At 45.0% G+C, this 19,966-nt stretch overlaps 1 protein-coding gene across 1 annotated transcript in view; it reads right to left on the bottom strand.

Annotated features, from left to right (window-relative positions):
• Window positions 1-718: 718 nt before the first annotated feature.
• LOC122796501 (anillin-like) overlaps window positions 719-19,966 on the bottom strand; it is a gene marked incomplete at its 5' end in the record, with an annotated part of 1,089,678 nt that continues 1,070,430 nt past the window's right edge. Inside the window, 1 exon segment of the mRNA XM_044065033.1 lies at window positions 719-4,823. Coding sequence (XP_043920968.1) covers window positions 4,700-4,823 — 124 coding nt within the window.

Genomic DNA, 19,966 nt, shown 5'->3' with positions numbered 1-19,966 from the left:
AAGGTTCCACTCCAGGGGTGGAGAGCACAGCACTCAACTCAAAGGGACTGATGTGAGACTTCAGAAAATCGCAATAACTACAGATAAATATCCAAACTTACTACTGACCCCCTTGTTGCGTTGGCTAACTCAAAACGACCTTCCTTCAAAAACTGTAAAAATGATCATGTTCATTACAGTGGTGAGTTCAGTTGTGTGCTAACAAAGTTCTCCTCAGTACAAACACTCTTCCTCACAAATTACAGGACATCTCTAATCTTCCAAAATTCATTCTACAAGCTACTTAAGTACTTCACAAATTCTGCCCTACACTTACACGCCTCTTCATTCACAGTAAAGTCCTATACATGCACCACGAAACACTAACCAATGCTATTACTCTTCAATGACCACCATTTATATTACGCTGTAATAAATTGCCTCTAGTGGTCTGGAACTCCCTCCCATCTGACATACAAAATAGTCCAAACATCACAGCATTCACAAATAAACTGAAGGCACATTGCTGTTCCATCAACAAACCACCTTGGACCATTCATTCATGGTCCAGTCTGACCAGAATATATATATATATATTTTTTTTTAGCTACTTAGTGTATATATATATATATATATATATATATATATATATATATATATATATATATATATATATATATATACACACATATATATATATATATATATATATATATATATATATATATATATATATATATATAAAGATTAATAGTTATGCACACTGACACACTAAAACATGCTGCTTTATTTGTGTACTGCTATACTTTGAATCACGTTTTATTACACAAACATTTGCTCTCTGCTTACCAAATTCGTTTATTATACACAATAGTATTCATTCAGTTAAATATGCACTGTGGATACAAATATTTAAAGTCTACAACTGCAGCATACACTAACACTTTCAGTGCTACCAACTACTGGCTTTGCCACTGGCTAGAGCCTTGGCTGAGAAGAGTGACTTTGCAAGCCTATCTACTTTGTTAAAAAATGAACAAAGCTATGTAAAACCTGAAGTGTGCTCTCCACTCCTGTAGGAATGCATCTGATATGAAGACAGTCTGAGAAGTGGAAGATGGCAAAGCCAGACTTCATATTGTGAGCCAAGACCCAACAATCAAGAGAATGACAGCAATGGCCTGAAAGATCAGACAATGAATAATGAATCCGCATCCACTAGCAGCGAATCATTCACTGCAAGATATGCAGAGGAAGGAAAGCCAACTGAACTATGCACAAAGTCCCAAAAGGCAGGCTTGAACCAGTCACCATAACATTCGTCAGGAGAGGTCATATTCCGTGGGATCTCTCTCCACATGGACAATGATCATGCTCTGACCTACATGTAGAACTGCCCCTATAAAACATTACTGAAAGCACAAGCTAAATGTGGCTTCATGTGACTTAAGGAAAGGCACAGACAGGACTAGCGGTATCACTAAGGAATCTAACATGGGCACCACCAGCAACTAGGTCCAATTATTAAATATAGAGGATGGTTATACATCTGGGTCTTCTCTTCCAAGGCCAGTACCTTGATAAAAATCCTGGGAGTACAAGATAAGTCAAAAAGAAAAACTTTGTTCTGCAACTGCCAGGTACCTTGAGTAAAGTTCATGAAAGGTTCTGTAGAACTCTCAGATACTGATATGGATGTTATCTAAAAGCTTGCAAGACTAGCAACATCAGAGCTTGAAAACTGATCATGTGTAATATCACCAAGGTGAAGGGTGAAAGCTCTTTAATACAAAATAGGACAGGAACCCCCCCCCTCCCAAAAAACACAGGAAAAGACACTAGTCTTTTTCGTCTAATTTCACCTGTGAAGACTACTTCACTACCACTCAGGTAAGAATTAGACTGTCATCTGCAGCACTACCACTCAGGTAAGAATTAGACCGTCATCTGCAGCTCCTCCTACAATAAAAGTTGTTGAATAGATAGGATGCCCTAGATGCAGCCATAATAATCTTGGACTATAGCGTTCTTTCACGGTGAGCAAAATGCACTTGTTTCAAGTAACTGTTTCTCTTGGCTGTGGCAATTCTGGACAACTGAACACGAGGCAGCGTAATGAGAGAGATGACTCAGACATTTCCTTAGGAAATTTCAGTAGAGGTTAAGGAAGCAAGTACAGCATTTAGCAACTTTTATTTTTAGACTGCTTTCTTCCTTATATGACTGAGAAGGCTCAGTATAGCAGGAAGGGCAGAGATTATACATATCCTCAACATAAAGAAGCAGCTTCACTTTCCTTCCTTCTCAACCAATAATTTCTAGCATGGGAAGGGGTTGTTAAAAAGCACTTAACATTTAAAGGGGGGATCTAGGATAGCCACAATACTCTATGGAGGCAGCAATGGTAGCCTCATTAGTGGCCATCTTTTGCAATTTCAAAGCTAACAAAGTTCGGTGGCTTGTATGGATCCTTAATGAAGGTGCATTATCAAGGCATTTTTCCACAGCCTCTCAATCACAGACAGAAAGGGAGACTATTCCTGCCCTCCCCATAAAGCTATCAAATTAAAATCTGGAAATACGACAAGTAATCACCTTGCAGACTCAAAATGGCAGAATTTTTTTCCGAACCTATATGTAGATTTGTTGGAAAATGTGGGTGTCTGTTGGAGGGTGGAAAAGAAAGTGGTCAACTACTGCACATTTTCGAGATCTATGTTGGATGGGAGAAATTAAATGTTTACATATTACTTAATCTGTGATAAGATCTTTAAATGGCCTTTGGTTGTTTTCATCTTCAGCAACCGGCTTCCACAACCTTCTGTAAGAGCCTGCTTTTGAGGAAGTCTATATATTTGTACTAATATATTTCATGACTAAACACTCCAGCAACATTCCCAAAGCAGGACAGTTGATCTCTCGGCCACTAGTGACTGCCTTACTGCAAATAAAAAAAAAAAATGAAAATGTTAACACTTACTAAACAAATATACAAGTATGTAATTTGCCGGACTTCAACTTCCAAAACTGGCTGACAAGATACTCAAATGAGTATTCAAGGGAGGTTTATTCAGGAAAGATCAAAGACAGTCCTCTAGTAGATCAGCTCGTATAGTAAGAATGAAACCGCTATATTAAACACTGATCTTCTATATGAGGAAATAACTACAATGGTGAAGAAGCCAGAGGATCACATAAGTATTCAGCTGTGATAGCAAAAATGCTGGAGTAATGACTTCAAGTGAATCATTACTGCCAGAAACATGGCTGAAACAATAATGAAGGTATATAATGAAGACCAGATGTCAGCCATGGAGCCTTTACTGAAGAAAGTAATTGAGGCAGCCAGTCGAGACCCGACTACAGAATTTGCCAGTGGGAGGCTCTCTTCAGTCTCTCTCATGGCAAAAAAAGCAATCCAGCTGACAGCCATATGGAAAGTGTCTGCTTGGCAAATTCAAGTACTTCTCTTCCTTGGCACAAATGAGTCATGTAGCCACTGCAATAACTAAGCAGATCAAAAGAGTCAAGGACTCTCTATCTGGACTTCTGCCTTTTCGAAAAAAAAAAAAGAGGGAACCAGAAAGACTAGTTCAAGGAGAATTCACTTTTGTTGGGAAAAATTAATTTTGACATGGACTTCTTGCTCCTGCATGACATCTTAAAATGAGACCTCAGAAGCTCATCTTCAGACAAGGTCCCCAGCCCCTTTCAGCAGTTGCTAGGATATGGTAGTTGAAGACTTGAAGCTCATCTGTTGATATTTACAAGCTGTAGAGTTAATCTGACATATACAAGTAAGTGTCTTTCAACTTAAAATCAATGTCTTTCAACTGTAGGCAAAAAAAAAAAAAGGCAGGTCCTAAGATGGTTCTTACTACTAATGTGGCAATGATTGTATAACTGGCTAAAATGTAGGGGCATCCTGAAGGTTCCCCAGAGCAAGGCAGAGTCTATGGATTACAGAAGTATGGAGTGCTGGAAGATGAAATGTTAATGACCACACAAAAAAGTACAAAAAAATGTAATTTGGGTGTTTCATCCTCTGACGGAGGCCCCTCAGTTTAAAACAGTTAAATTATTGCAATGTAAAAAGTTAATGCTATCTGCTTAAAGTTCAGTCTACTTCACATGCTAGTTCACTGCTTAACAAAGCGATACAGGACAAGGCCTATAATCTTGACCATGATTCTAAGCATGTGCATTGACTTACAAAGGTAGTGTACAATTGGACAAAAGATTAAGCTTCATACATTTCACCTTTGCTAGACGGTACTAGGTAAGCATATTATAAAACAAATTTATATATATATATATATATCTATATGTACATATTTACATAAATAAAAACATCTGTAAACAGGCATCCTGAACACCTGGGTAGATAATGACTACAAAACACGTGACCATCAAATTAATCTCTCTAGCTAAAACTCAGACACATCACATACATTTCCTTCAAGGAAATGGCATACAAAACGGTGTTTTTTTTTTTTCAAAATACACAATTCAACTTTGTATTCAGCCATCCACTCCAAATGTCATTAAAGTGGAAAAATATTAAAAATCCAAGGAAATGTGCAAAGGAATGATGCATGGAAAATCTCAGACACTATTATTTTTAAATCTCAATGCATCTGTGAGACAGACAGAGACTGACACACACATAAAATCAGCAGCTTTCATTAAAGTTTACATAAATAACTGAAAAATGCTAATATTAATGTTTCTTAATAGGTTTATAACAAGCATCAGGCTGCCACATACGAAGGTCAACCAGAACTTGGTTCAACTTTGCCATCCAGAGGTTGCGCTCTTCTTTTGTGTCTGCAGAAAACCAATTTCTGAAAAATAAAAGACAAAACTGTGATACAAGAACAGTTTACTGTACTATGAATAAACATATTACAGAAACATTTGTAGCATATTTTAATAAAGCTGCTTGGTTATGAAGTACCAAGTGGATTTTTATAGGTTCATAGGCTAGTACTAGGCCTACTGCCCTTGCGAGCCATTTTAAGCCTAGCCAATTATTCCTTGTGAGATTCAAACCCTGCACCTTGTGTTTGTAAGGCAAACACCTTAACCATTAGGCCACCGATGGTAGCAGTACTCTACAGTAGAAAACAAACCCAGGCGTAGCAACTTCAAGGTGAGATTATGAGAATGAATAAGAAGTTATGTACTCACCATAACGTTCCATCTGAGTAGGTAAACTTCATTTGTCAGCAACCTATGGGATTCGGATCCGAGCCGGCAGTTTTCAACAGCTTTAGATCTGAGCTCCAAGCTCCTCCCCTACCCATAATCCCCTGCCAACCCTGACTGACCTCAGATCAAGTTTGCCCAAAAGCAGATACTGCCCGAAGACTAATACTTTCAAGATAAAGTAGGTAACACCCATGGACCTGAGTATGAAAACATTCATAAGTGAGGGGGGGGCAGGACGGAGGGACGGTTGCTGACAAATGAAGTTTACCTACTCAGATGGAACGTTATGGTGAGTACATTACTTCTTAATCTGAAGTAGTTAACTTCATTTGTGCAGCAACCTATGAGACAGAGTCCCCAGCTACCTGAACCTTGGGCGGCCTTCATGGAAGGATGTTTCGGAGCACTGCAGAGCCAAAGGATGCTCTCCCTCTGGAGATAATGTCCAATTTATAGTGATTGATAAAGGTATGAGATGAGGCCCAAGTGGCTGCCAAACAAATATCATCCAAAGAGACTCTAGCTCTAAAAGCCGCAGAGGTAGACAGACCGAGTAGAGTGGGCATGGACTCCCTGAGGTGCGGGCCTGCCAGAACTTTCATATGCTAAAAGGATACACTGCGAGATCCATCTAGACAGCGTGACTTTAGACACAGATTTACCAAAGTTAAATTTGGCAAAGGAGATGAACAACTGGTCAGATTGCCTATGACCAGATGTCCTGTGGATGTAGAAGCGAAGTTGTCTATGCACATCCAGTGAGTGTCATTTATATTCCCCTTTGTCTTGGTAATTAGGAAGAAAACCTGACACACAAGAATGTTTTTGTGTGAATAGCAGCTGAAAAACTGTTGGTAATTAGGGAAGAAGGCAGGTAGGTTGATGGACTGGTTAATATTCGATTCAGAGGCAATCTTGGGAAGAAAGGAGGGATTGGTCCTGCGGTAAACTCTATCCTTGTGAAAAGTCAAATATGGGGGTTTTACACAGAGGGCCTGTAGTTCAGAGACCCTTCGAGCCGAGGCGACAGCAACAAGAAAGGCTGTTTTCCATGACAAGAATTTAAGATCTACTGAAGCTGCAGGCTCAAATGGGGGAGCTGTTAAGGCCTGAAGCACCAGCGTTAAATCCCAAGGAGGGACTACATTCTTTACTGGAGGTCTGAGAAGAAAGGTGCCCTTCAAAAAGGTCTTACACAATTTGGTGGTGATCAAAGGGCCCAGTTCATTTCCCAGGTGATAATGACAGATAGCTGCTAGTTTAACCTTGACTGTGGAGGAGCTAGCCCCCTGATGAAACAGCCCTGACAGGAAGTCTAATACCGCTGGCAAAGGAGCTGTGAAAGGATCCAAATTTCGATGTTCCGCCCAAATGGAGAAATGTTTCCATTTGCTACTATAGACCTTTCTAGTAGAAGGCTTGTGTGCTGCTACTAGAATAGTTTTAACTGGGGAAGAGATACCGGGAGTCCTAGCTACAAGTGGAACTGGAGCAGCCAAGCTGTGAGCTTGAGATTATCCAGATTCGGGACTGGGAGATCTAGGGGGTGGTATATTAGATCCGGACGGGGATCCAGAATCCAAAGGGGATTCACCAGATGAGACCAAAGGTAAGGGAACCAGGGCTGACGAGACCAGAATGGGGCAATGAGGATTATCCTGCTCCCCAACCGGCTGGCTTTCTGCAGAAACTTCAGCATCAGAGGAAGAGGAGGGTAAGCATAAAGTAGACCGGGAGGCTAAGCATGCACTAGAGCATCTCTCAGAGGTTCCCTGGAGGGGGAAATGAGAGCGAAGTAGTCGTAACATTTTGTGTTCGAGGGAGAAGCAAAGAGATCGCAACAGGGTTGACCCCATTCGGCGAAAATCTGATTCGCTATCTCGGGATTCAGAGACCACTCATGTGGTAACAGGATGGTGCAACTTAGTCTGTCCGCTAGGATGTTGGACCACCCCGGAATGTGCGTTGCTATAAGAAAGCGGTTGGTGTAGATCGCCCATTCCCACACCCTCATGGTCTCTCGACAGTGTGGGTAGGACCTGGTTCCCCCACTGTTTGTTGATGTACCAGACAACAGACATATTGTCTGACTGAATCGCAATAGTTCCTACAGGAAGAAAATGCTGAAGTGCTTGCAACGCTAACAGCACTGCCCTCATCTCTAGGACACTGATATGCAGAGAGGTCTTCGTGGGGTCCCACGTGCCTTGGACTGTCCTGCCCGAACAATGCCCCCCCCACCCGAGGCGGGAGGCGTCCGTGGTCACCGTGGCTAGGGGAGGGGCCATAGAAAAGGGGCGTCCTTCCTGGAGGTTCGGAGATTGGAGCCACCATAAGAGGGCCCTCTTGCAAGCCCTGCTGAGGGGAATGGGATGGCTCAGAGGAAATCGAAGGAAGGACCACTGGACCTGGAGGGTCCATTGCAAGACCCTCATGTTCAAACGCTTCATTGGCAAAAGGTTGATTGCCGCCACCATTGAGCCTAGAGCCCTCAGGACCAATTCCGCCAGAGGAGCTGGAGAATGTAGAATGGCCTGCACATGTAGCCTCAGGGTTTGTAGCCGGTCTGTGGTCAAGAAAGCTAGGAGCCGGTTTGTGTCTAATCTTGCCCCTATGAAGTCTATAGTCTGAGTCGGGGTAAGAGATGACTTCTCTATGTTGATAGTGATCCCCAGCCGGGGAGCTAGACGAAGAAAGTAGTTTCTGGCTGTGCAGAGTAGATGCCTTGTCGGGGCGGTCAGGAGCCAGTCGTCCAGGTACGGGTAGACCTGGATTCCCTGGAGCCTCAGGTGGGCCGCAATCACTGCTAACACTTTGGTGAACACCCTGGGGGCTGTGGTGAGACCAAAGGGAAGGACCCTGAATTGGAAATGACTGGCTCCTAGCCGGAAGTGGAGGAACCTTCTGGATCGCCTGTCCATCAGAATGTGGTAGTACGCATCCTTGAGGTGTGTAGAGCACATCCAGTCATTCTCCTGCAAAAGGGGGAGAATGGATTGAAGGGTGACAACACGGAACTTCTCTTTGGTTACTGACAGGATCAGGGAGGAGGGGTCGAGGATAGGTCTCAAGTCCCCTGTCTTTTTTGGCACCAAAAAGAACCTGGAGTAAAACCCCAACCTGCACTGGTCTGGGGGGACATGTTGGATGGCTCTTTTTTCCAGCAACTGTTGGATTTCTGTTGCTGCGGCCTCCCTCTGATCGGGTGGGACATTGGGGAGGTATCTGGGGCTGCGTGGGTAAAGAGAAAAGGGAATCTGATATCCTCTGGATATAATGCGAAGCACCCAGCGGTCTGTCTTGATTGACTCCCAAGCTGCTAGGTGCTTATAATGCGAAGCACCCAGCGGTCTGTCTTGATTGACTCCCAAGCTGCTAGGTGCTTCGAGAAACGCCCCCCGACTGCCTCCAGAGTGGAACAGTCGGGCAACCCCTCATGGGTGTTGTGTGGGTTGGTCCAAGAAGGGTTCTCTGGATCCAAAGTTGCGCGGGCCCCCTCTGCCTCTAGGGCGGCGTCCACCCTGCCCTCCTCTGCCGCGGAAGGGCTGGGAGTCCTGAGCGGGATGGGACTGTTGCGACTTCCGGAACCACATCTTCTTCTGTCCCTTTTGGTTCTTGGAGAAGGACCTCTGGGGAGCAGAGAAGTGGACACCGACGGCAGACGTCTTCCCGTCCTTCTCGCTCTGGACCAAGGTATCGCGAATAGTTTTGCCAAAGAGGGCAGAACCATCGGAAGGGGCATTAGCGAAAGACGCCTTGAAGGGTTCCGCGAAATCACAGTGCCGGCGCCAGGCCTGATGCCTCATGACAAGGCTCGCTCTGCTGGCTCTAGCGGCTCCCTCCGTGGCATGGGATAGAAGTCGCATAGAGGTGTTTGATATGGATCGCAGAGTGGCCATCCGGGTGGAGTGCAGACGTTTGTCCTCCGCCGACATGGACTCGGGGGGGCAATGCAGCGTACTCTTTGATAAGGTCCCGCTGCAGCCGAAGCACATGTGCCATGTAGTTCAGTGACCTCACAGAGAAGGTAGCCGAACTAAAGACCCGCTTCCCTAAACGGTCCATCGACCGAGACTCCTTGCTCGGGGGATGAACCGAGGGACTCTCCTGAGCTAGTTCCCTCTTGGTGGCAGCTGCCACCAACATGACATCTACAGGGGGACACCCTTACTCCAGTGGGACTTGTCAGAGGGTGGGCTAAGAATTTTGTCCGGGCACTTGGGGACTGGCTCCACAGTGTCCGGCTCCTTCCACGCCCTGGTAGTAATCAAATCTACCAGGGGGTCGGCCGGAGGGGACACCCAAGAGGTAGACGGGCCTGCTTCAAACGCCTCCAGGAACACGGATTCGTCCGAGGTAGGCTTTGGGGCAGACCACCCCCCCTTTATCCTGAGCATCTCCATGATGTCACCAAATGAGCCATCTTCGGGGGGTGATCTTGGGGAGCCTTCCCCCTCCTCCAAATCAGTGTCCACAGTCAAGGACTCGGGGGAGTCCAGGTGCCGCCTTTTGCACTTTCGCTTGTGAGGAACCTCATCGGGGGGGGGGGGGGCTGTCCGAGGAGGTCTCACCAGCCACGTCTTGTTCCAAAGGAACGACCTGGGACGTCAGAGCAGGCTGTCCCTGGGGCCGGGTGATGGAAGTCGTGCCCAACAGAGAAGGAGTGCAGGGTGGAGCCGTGGTAAGGGCCAGGGGCCTGGAATCTCCTGACAGGGCCCTCTCCACCACGTCGAATGCCGAGGGAGAGCTGCTCTCTCTGGGATCCGAAAGCAGACCCTCCCTCGGATCCGACGGATGGATCGGGGCCGGCACCGAAGCGATCGGATCCGACGGACCAGTATGCTCTGACCTGGACTGAGCTGGAGGCATACCGATACCGCCGGATCCGAAGCTCAGCCCTCGGCTCAGAGCTCGGATCCGAAGAAAATGGACCCGACAGACTCTAGGGAAGTGTCGGCGCCGAAGTACCAGAGACTATCTGCGCCGACATACCCCCGGCTCCAAGGCTGCCTGGCTCGGGAAGTGGAACGGAGAAGGAGCTATCGGGGCAAAAAATGGGGTCGAGCTCCCCCCGGAGGGGGGGGGGGGCAGGAGCACTCCCATCTGCAGTTGGGCCTGGAGGAATCTTCTCATCATCCGGTCCAAATCTGCATCCGTGAGACTTCGGGTTGATCTCGATGAGGCCACCGAGGCGGGACGGGAGTGTCGCCTTGATGACCTCGAAGGAGATCGAATCTTCTCCTCAGGACCCGGTGAAAAGCACGGGGACTGGATCCGAGACGGAGGAGACACAAGAAGTCCTGGAGGGAGAAGACCGCTTAGCCGGGGGGGGGGGGGCGCGAAGCGGAGGCCTTGGCCCGCCGCTTGTGGTGCTTCTCCCTCCTTTTCTCTTTCCTGGCCTCCCTCCCCTCCGGGCCTAAGGCGGGAGGTTGAGTCCCGGCTGGGGGGAGGGAAGCAGGAGGGGCAGCCGCAGCAGGAGCCACAGGAGGACCGGAGGTAGAAGCCGAATCCGGGGTCAGAAGACCCACCAGAATCAGCTTGCACCTCCAGTCCTTGAGTGCCCTGGGGTTGAACGCCGCACAGATGGAACAACCAGAAGATAGGTGTTCAACCCCAAGGCACAACACACACCGAGTGTGGCCATCTGCCGGGGACAGCTTATGGCCACACTTGGTGCACTTAAAAAGATCAATTTTGGGGCCTCAGCCATTTTAACTAAAAGAGAGAAACACGCGCACACACACACACACACACACACACACACACACACACACACACACACACACACACACACACACACACACACCTAATGGAACCACGAAGGAAGGGGGAGGTAAAAGACCAAAAAAATTGTTAAACTAGACAGGGTTTTTACAAAAAGGGACCTGTAAACACACACAACCAAAAAAACATAAGAAAGGAGAGGAAAAAGGTAAATTTTTTTCTCACAAAAGTCTCGAAAGCTTGGAGCTGTAGATCAAGCTGCTGTTGGATAACCGTGGCAAACTAGATCTGAGGTCAGTCAGGGTTGGCAGCGGATTATGGGTAGGGGAGGAGCTTGGAGCTCGGATCTAAAGCTGTTGAAAACTGCCGGCTCGGATCCGAGGTCGGATACGAATCCCATAGGTTGCTGCACAAATGAAGTTAACTACTTCAGATCTTGCGCCACATTTGCCAGAAGGAAGAATGAGAAAATGTTTAATCTGCCTTTTTAACCTGTTCAGTCTACAATTTAACCACCTTAACCATTCTGCAGTCCTTTAAGCACTTGCTGTGCCATAAAAACAAAATTAATGGTAGTACTGTTTACTTTGCAATAAACACACAAGAATACTCACCATATTTAATCACGTTCCCACATAAAAAAAACTTGAACCCTGTTCACCTGGGTCACAGTCAGGGCTACATCCTTCTGCACCACAGAACCAGGCTATGAAATACTGCAGATTTACCACTACATTATTAATTAAGTGAGATAAAAGTATCAGCTTGCTTGACTTCCAGAAACTCAAACTGCAGCTGCTGGAAAACCACTTACATGGTAGTAAGTGGAGGGAGAGCACTACTGATCCATTATTGTCCTTTCTTTTTGGTCAACTGGAGAGGCAAGACTATCTTTGTATATCTATGGTTAAAGAACCTCCTTAATCAGATCCTTGCTTAGGCTAAATCCCAATAATTAACCACCTACTGAAAAAAACTGGAATATTACAGAACACAGAGCACAGAAAAGTAAGTCCTGGACTACTGACCTATCACATGTGGCCTTATTCAGAACTGCAGCTCAGATAATGCTGTGTAGAAAAGGTGAGCAAAAAGGACCAAGTAGCCATGGCACAAATGTCTGTTACAGACGCACTCTAATAGCAATAATTGAAGGTAATCACTCCTCTGGGACAGTGAGCCTTGACTACATTTACCAGTACCTTGTTAGCTAGTTGATGGTTAAAAAAAATCAGTTAGCAATCATCTCGGAAGGTTGTCTGCTAAGCAACCACAAATTCTTCTATTCCTGAAGTGTAGGTTCATTCTACGGAGCACCATATTCTTGTGCCAGGTCAGATATGGCTTCAGACACAAAACGGCCAATAATTCAAGAGGAGTGTCATACAAAGGTGAAAGCCAACTAGAAAGAGGGATTTTCAATTAAGCTGTGATATTTTTAGCTATCAGGCTGAAATGGCAGAAAGGCAAGCTTGCCAGCCATGAAGAGGAGGATAGCACTCCTTTAAGGAACTGTCTGACCAGCCAGTGGTGGTCCACAACCCCATCCCCCATAAAGTCATGATCCACAGAAATAGACATATTCAGCACTTCTAAGAAATCCATGAAGCTCTAGTCATACAGGTGCCAGAGAAGGTGAGACCCCCCCCCCCAGCAAACTGACTGACCAATGAAGTATAGTGTGCTACTGCACCCAAAATGAGGACTGCAAGCAGTGGGTTTACATCAATCTCCATCACCTTTGAGGTCCACTCTACCACAGCTGGTGGAATAAGGGATCAACAATCAGTAGTTAGAGGCTGATGTGCATCCAAAAAGGGGACATTCTAGCCAAAAAAGATGGGGTTGCCTGTACTACAAGGGACCTTAATGACTGAAGCCACCAGCACTTTGCAAGTACCAAGGAGCAGAGAGGATGGTCAGAATGGTCCACATTTGGAAGACAGTAAACACTCAATATGAAGATCCAGGACAAGAGTAAGAGTAAACTTACCTCAGAGAATCTGCCATTATGTTCATCCCTCCAATTTATATAAATCACAGAAAAAATAAGGCCACTGCCTATGGTCCAGAGCCAGATAAGCAATGTTTTCTTCCACAACAGACTAGCATTGTGCCTCCTTGCCTGCCTAGTAATGCATCACACAATGGACTAGTTGTCTGAATGAAGAGGCCCTAAAAGCAGCAGCTTCTCCAGTGCTTTCTGGGGCAGTCACCCTCATCTGAACTCCACATGACTAATGTCTCTCCCCTTTGCCATGAGTCAATTATATCTCCTGCACTATCTCTGTCAGAATTGGTGGGTTCCTCAACTTGTAAAAGAACAGCCCATCACCAGGATCTGTAATGAGTTCAGCTGCACATATGGAAAACCTATTAGAAGATTGGAATACAGCTGTCTACAAGACTACAGCTTTGCAAAAATCTAAAACTAGAAATATAACACTGACTTCATAGTTCATTGCAACAATGTCTTTTGAAGACCAAAACCATGGCCTTCAAGGAAGAAGAGGTTAGACCTGGAACCCTCTACAAGAGCAAAAACAAGGACTGGAGTGTGTCCAGCTCCTTCCTGATAAAGGATCTCTTCTAAGCTAAGATGAGACCTGACATTTTCAAATTTATGGTCCTCCACAAATACTACATCCAAAAAAAAACTGCCCAGTGAATGGCCACATCCAGATATCACTGGAACGGCTACCAGGTAATAGAATACTAGGAGAGATTTCTCCAGGAAGGTTTTGATCACAACAGCCAACGGGCATAGGAATACCCAAAAGGCAGCACTTACTACTGGAAAATGATGGTTACTCAGATCTGAGTACTTTATCCCACAAACCCAAACTCTTGAGCTGCCAAAATGCATCCAAGCAAAGCGTTATTACCTGAATCCATGGTCACCAAGTTCTAAAAGTGGACAGAAGTCATCCATTCCCTTTTGACCAGAAGGCATTGCTTCTCTTTTAGCATCAAAACAGCCTCTATTGGGACCTTTAAGAAGTAAAGATTTGTTCATCACAAAAGCACTGCTGAAAAGGTCTGGTCCACCCATTAAGTTCTGACCTTGGGAAAACCTTCAAGCTTCAGAATAGGGTTGAAGTTTTCCATGTCTAAGATTTCATTGTTTGAGATGGTTTTCCAAGCCAACATGGACAGTAAAGTCATTCTCTTGGGATACAAATATAGGCTGTGCTACATAAAGACATTCCACAGGAAATGAGAATCCTATCCTACATTTTTGTGGCTGGCAAGGTCTAGAAGTGGCAGAGATGATAGGAGGATGACAGTGGACCTCCATCATTGTGATGACTTATTTCCTCTTTAGAAGGTAAACAAGTAACTTGTCAAGTCTCAGCTCAAAGTACTTCATCCAAGAAATGGGCATCCAAGATCTTGCTTCTAGAGTCCCTCTTGAGTAAGACAACCTCCATCATGCCATTTTGTGCGGAGGTATACCTGAGCTACAGCCCTAGCTAAGTCAACATTACAAAAAGCATGGTAGCCCACTGTAGATAACCTAGAGTCTCCCAGAGATCCTTAAGTATTTCAAGTGCCTTCACAACTAGATCAGAGAGGGATTGGGACAGGTGAGGTAAAATGGGTAGTGTGCGTGGAAGTACTCTGTCTTGGCATATCCATGTAGTGATCCAGACACCTAGTGTCTGGCAGCAAGAAGTTAAATTGCTGTGGTCTCTAAAGCATGATGCTTAGTGATCTGCTCATCCCACTTGGGCACTGGCATGTAGCATGCAAGTGCACGCACACACACGTGCACCTTTTGAAGGGTCCAAGTGGCAGAACTGAGGTGTCCACAGGCTGTCTGGATGACATTCAAAATGACCGACTCATAGGGCAGTACAACCCAAGCCTGATCTCAGACTTGTAATGTTAAGTGGCCTGCTTGGCCCACTCAGGCATTGGTTTGTGGAGCATTGCTTTTTCATGGGTCAAAGGGGCAGATATGTGGTACCTGCAGGCCTGCCATGTCATCCTGAAAGACTGGCTCCAAGGACAGGGTAATACAATCCTCCACAACTTCTTCACCCAAAACTCTGTGCTTCTGGGGAATGGCTGATCGAATACAGGACTGAAGTAATTCCAAGTTGTACCTCATTAGACTGAAAGAAAATCTAAATAGGGGTCATCTAGAGGTGGGGCTGGGTGGACTGACCTTTATCTCTTTCCAAGAGAGAGACCTCAAGAACTTCAGAGTTTTCATAACACCATAAGAATAAGGGATACCTTGGACTGCTACTACCAGTGGGCAAAAGCTTATACAAGGGAGGGTTTATGATAATCCTGTGCCAGGTCTAACACAGGCATAAGACCACATTCTCCAGTGGAGCTCCCTTGCACCCATGATTTAAACTCCCACAACAGAAGCAACTGTTTGCTGCCTAGGACCTGTGGTGTGAGCTCTAGGAAAGCATGATCAGATGGATCCTCCTTGACTGAAACCTGCTGGCTCACATGGGCCTTAGCACAGTCTTAGCAGAGGCGTCCCTAAGGCACAAGAAACGTACAACTGTGTACACTTACCATACATGTAAATGCTAGAATGTATTCAATGTAGCAGTCTTACCAGATGGGATTTCCTGACACAGACGTCCTCAGGCTGGCCTGACTACCAGAGGATTTTCTCCTCCTCTGGAGGCCGGCAGACACCCTCACTGATGTAAACATGTTCGGGTGTAAAAGGAGTCAGACAGCATCGTACCCTTAGTACGTTCTTGCCCAACAGACAGGAGGCCCCTAACCAGTAAAGTAAAAGGCTTAAGTTCAGAAACTCCAGCGTATGTTATAGAGGAGGAGGTAGGGAGGGTGGGGGACACGCTAGAACTGGGAGGAGAATGCCCACCCCAAACTAATGGACAAAAGTGGAAGGAGGGAGGAGAGTATACTGCATTAGTGAACACACTCAAGCATTATGATTAAGCGTACACAACTGTATTGTGTTCTTTGTGCATCACTGTTGCAGTCCTAACTTAAGGGATAACTACCAAAGTCGAAAGGAGGGTGGATGGAAAGTTCAAGGAGAGGAAAGGATGCCCTACAAGATGGCAGTGGCAAACCTTCCTCTGGACTTTGAGAAGGTTGGAAGGTGATAATGTTTGGTGAAGGTATGCACAAAGGACTAAGTAGTGGCTTCCAAAATGTCCTTAGTGGCCACTCTAAGAAAGGCTGTAAATGTAGCAGTAGCCCATGGAGTGAGATCTCTCAGAGTCTGGTGGCTTCTTTCCATGATGGTTGTGGCAAAACAAGATGCAATGTGAGGTTCATTTTGAGATGGCTTGATTGGAAACTGGTCTCCCTTCAGAGCTATAGGCAAAAGCCTCAAGAAGCTGGTCAGACTTCCTGACATTTTTTGTTCCGTCATAGTAGTAATGCAGTTGCCTATGGATGTCCAATGTATGGAGGAGTCTTTCACCCTTGTTCTGATGGTTAGGAAAGGAGGTAGGCAAGATGATGGTTTGGTTTAAATAGATCTCTATAACCACTTTAGATATAAAGGAAGGGTGGGTCCTAAGGGAGACTCTGTCAGAGTGGAAAAATGAAAGATTCCACACACGCAAGGACCTGAAGCTCAAACACTTCTAGCAGAAGTAATGACTAGCAGAGAGGCTGTCTTCCAAGGTCAAGAATTTGATATATGCAGAAGCAACTAACTCAAAAAGGGGAAAGGTGGGCTTCTCCAGAACAAAAACAGATCTCACGGGGGAACCAGGAGGCTTTCTTGGGGGTCTAATGTGAATAAACCCTCTCAGGAACTTTTTATGAGGGGGTGGGAGAAAAGAGGGGGTTGAGTAGGCAGACAAGCAGAAATTTACGAAGCACAGATTTTAATAGAGGAATAAGTGATAGTTTTCTTTTGTGCCAAAAAGGTCAATCTGTGGCACACCTCATTCTTTTGCAATGTGAAGTTTGCACCAAATCTGTCAGCTAACAGGTTGCCAATTTCCTCAGGTTCAGTATAAGTACTGTCCACTATAAGTTTGGCACATAGCTGGGCATTCCCTTTTAGATTTCAGACATAGCTAAAGAATGCCTTATGATTATCCTTAGCTAGAGATGCTAATTTAGCTTTAGAGGATTTACAAGATATCTGATTTGCTTGTTCAAGCTGTGGAGGGTATTCTTCTGCTGCTGGGTAAGGTCCCCTCTTGTTCTTGGGCATCAGTTTCTTCCTTTCGTTATACAACCAAATTTGTACTCTAGGTCCACCAGGGTGGTCTGTTTTTTTCGCAAGGAATGAGTTTTGATCCGGTCAGGTACAGCGAGTCTATACAGATCCTTAGGTGGTTATATAGGGCATGTGTGTACTCCTCTGCATAGAAGTCATTGTTGGCTGTGTTGGGGGGGTTTGAAACTTTTTATACCATCACCTAGTAGGCTGTAGCTTGCTTTGGAGAAATTTTACAGTATTTTTGCTCCTGTGGGGCTGTCAGGTCTGATAGTTACTTTGAACAAGACAGATTTATGGTCTGATCTTTACCAGGGATGGTAACACAAAGAGGGTATTGCAATGCCCCCCCAAGTTGTTGAGTACTAACTCTAGGGCATTTATATGGACAAAGTTCTGAAATCTCAGGGCAAGCATGTTTGTGCTCATAAATGTCGCTCAAATGATGGAGGACAGTTCAAATCTCCCACGACCAAAGTGTTTGGGTGTATAGTGAGTGACTCTAGCAAGTCCAGGCATGTGGTGTGCTTCTCTTGGCTCATGGTGGGGGGACCTGTAGGTAGCAATGATATGGTAGGGTATTTTACCTATAGTTAGCTGGACCTGGAGTAGCTCAAGAGTCCGTGTTTAACCACTCTCATTGTGTATGGATAAACCTCCACCTTTGCTTCTTTCACGCTCCTTTTGGGTTCTGAAAGGAAGGCATTGTAGCTTTGCATGGCCGAGGTGCTCTCTGCGGCCTTGAACCATGTCTTAGTGACACAGCACAAACATCTGCATCCTCCAAGATGAGGAGTGCTTCCAGGGAGTGCAGTTTCTTGTTTAGGCTCCTAGCATTATGCAGCATAACCTTGAGTTTATCTCAAGTGGATTTTTTACGTTGGAAATTCTGTTTTGACATTGCCTAAACAGGCATTATGGGGGAGGCAAGCACCTTTGCAAGTATCCAAGTGTCTAGAGGAGACCGGTGAAGACCATCTCTGGCAAAGCAGTGTAGTCTGTCAACCATGTCTTCCCAGGCTGACAGATACTGGATCCCACTGGATTGACACCAGAAGCTAAGCCAATTGTTGAAGTTCAATCAATGTTATGGCATCATCCTGGGTGAAAGTAGAATGCTGCTTAGGGCGAGGGACATACCTACCAGGGACACAATCTAAGATCAGTCATGTCTCTCTTTATATAGCCCAGAGAGGTGCATCTCAAGTCATTCACCCCAACATGTACTGAGAGTCATAACAGTAAATGTTGAATAACTTGAATGCACGCATGATTTGACAGATCCTGGCACATAACAGGTAGTTGACCATGACCTTCTTTTCCAGCCTGGTGAGGAGAACATCTGTGTGTCTCACTATGGAGTCACCTACGGCCAGGACATTTAGTTCTCGAGGTGTTTTACCTTATGGGCTTATTTGCTGAAACACTGGTGTGTGTTATGCTTGGTGGATTCTATTTGTTTTGTAGTGTGTGCAAGTGATTTGCGCTTGGGAGGACTCTGATCTTTCTGTAGGCTTCTAATGAGTATCGCCGTATAAGTGGGTTTGTGTTATGACCTCGTTTTGTGTGAGAGGTGATGTGTGCGCGCCAGCAACCTGTTTGATGCTTGATTTGCTGTTACACAAAAGAAATTATCCCAAATTCAAAGTGTAATTACATCTCTCACATACTGTCAGTATACATGAGGAAGTTATTACATTCCCTCAGAGTGCCCACATCAATTAGGCTAGCTGGAAAAATGGTTGGAAACTGACTGTCCATTATGGCAGGTTTTTACCTTTACTTTTGGGGAGTGAGTTAGTTTGAACAGATTTTGCTCTAGGATTAACAAAGGGGCCTATTCTATTGAAGGCTAGGGATGAAAACTATGGCAACACTTCTCAGTGCGTAACTGAGTTTCCTGCAATGCAGCAGGGAAGTTTGGGAGGGTTCACTAACAGATGTCTAGGAGAAAATAGTCTTTCAAGGCATTTGCGTCTGTACAGAGCACCACTGAACCCCATTGCATGCATACATCTGAACCTATTAGGGGAAGAAATCTGGAAAAAAACAAACAAAGGTGGGACAAAAGCTGTAAAATAGGGACATTTTTAAATATTGCTCTTACAAACTTAGAAAGCTGATAGAATAACAGGTTTTGCATTAGCATGAATTTTCTGAAGGATATGGAGTCTGAAACTCAAATGTCTATTTTCTAACTTCACTGTTGAATGATTTACCACTATTTTTCTCGAAAACCACAATTTTATGAAAAAACTGAGCAAAAAATATGAGGCCAAAATCTGGACATTGAGAAAATCTGTACAGTTGAGAAGTATGGTTGCACTGTGCATAGAGAAGCTACGCACAAATATGAGGCTTAAATACAGGCAAAATTAAACACTTAAGCTAAACTACCAATAGGAAAGCACACAATGAGCTTTCCTCCAGTAACCTCCAACTCAGATGAGGCTCAGACTACACACTTCTGCCACAAGGGTGCAGGTAGGGCTCTCCTAATTTAAGATGGCTGGAATAGTGCTCAAGTGTAACAATACAGTCTAGACTCAGCAGATTTGAATCTAGTCTATGCTATGTACTAGCTACTTAAATCAACAGAACAGCTTTTTTAAAGTGCAGAAAAGTACAGTATAAAAAAAATTGCGCAGCTCTGGTTAGATGACCTGTAGTGGCACTGCCCTCTGCATAAAACTGGCAGCTCTTTAAGCAGCTGTGAAAATTTGGAGACTATGGAGAGCTATTCTTGTAGAGGATTTTAAACTAGAGATGTTTGCGTATATACAAGGCACAGTTAAGCAACAGGAAGAAAGACTTTTACACATTTAATCCCTTGGGCCAGTCAGATAAATGCACAAACTTTCCACCAGCAAT

Source organism: Protopterus annectens, chromosome 3.part0 (assembly GCF_019279795.1).
Source record: "Protopterus annectens isolate FY-2018-M chromosome 3.part0, PAN1.0, whole genome shotgun sequence".
In the NCBI taxonomy this organism is placed as follows: Eukaryota; Metazoa; Chordata; order Ceratodontiformes; family Protopteridae; genus Protopterus; species Protopterus annectens.
Note: the sequence above shows the minus strand (reverse complement) of the source record. Positions and strands in the feature narration are given on the sequence as shown.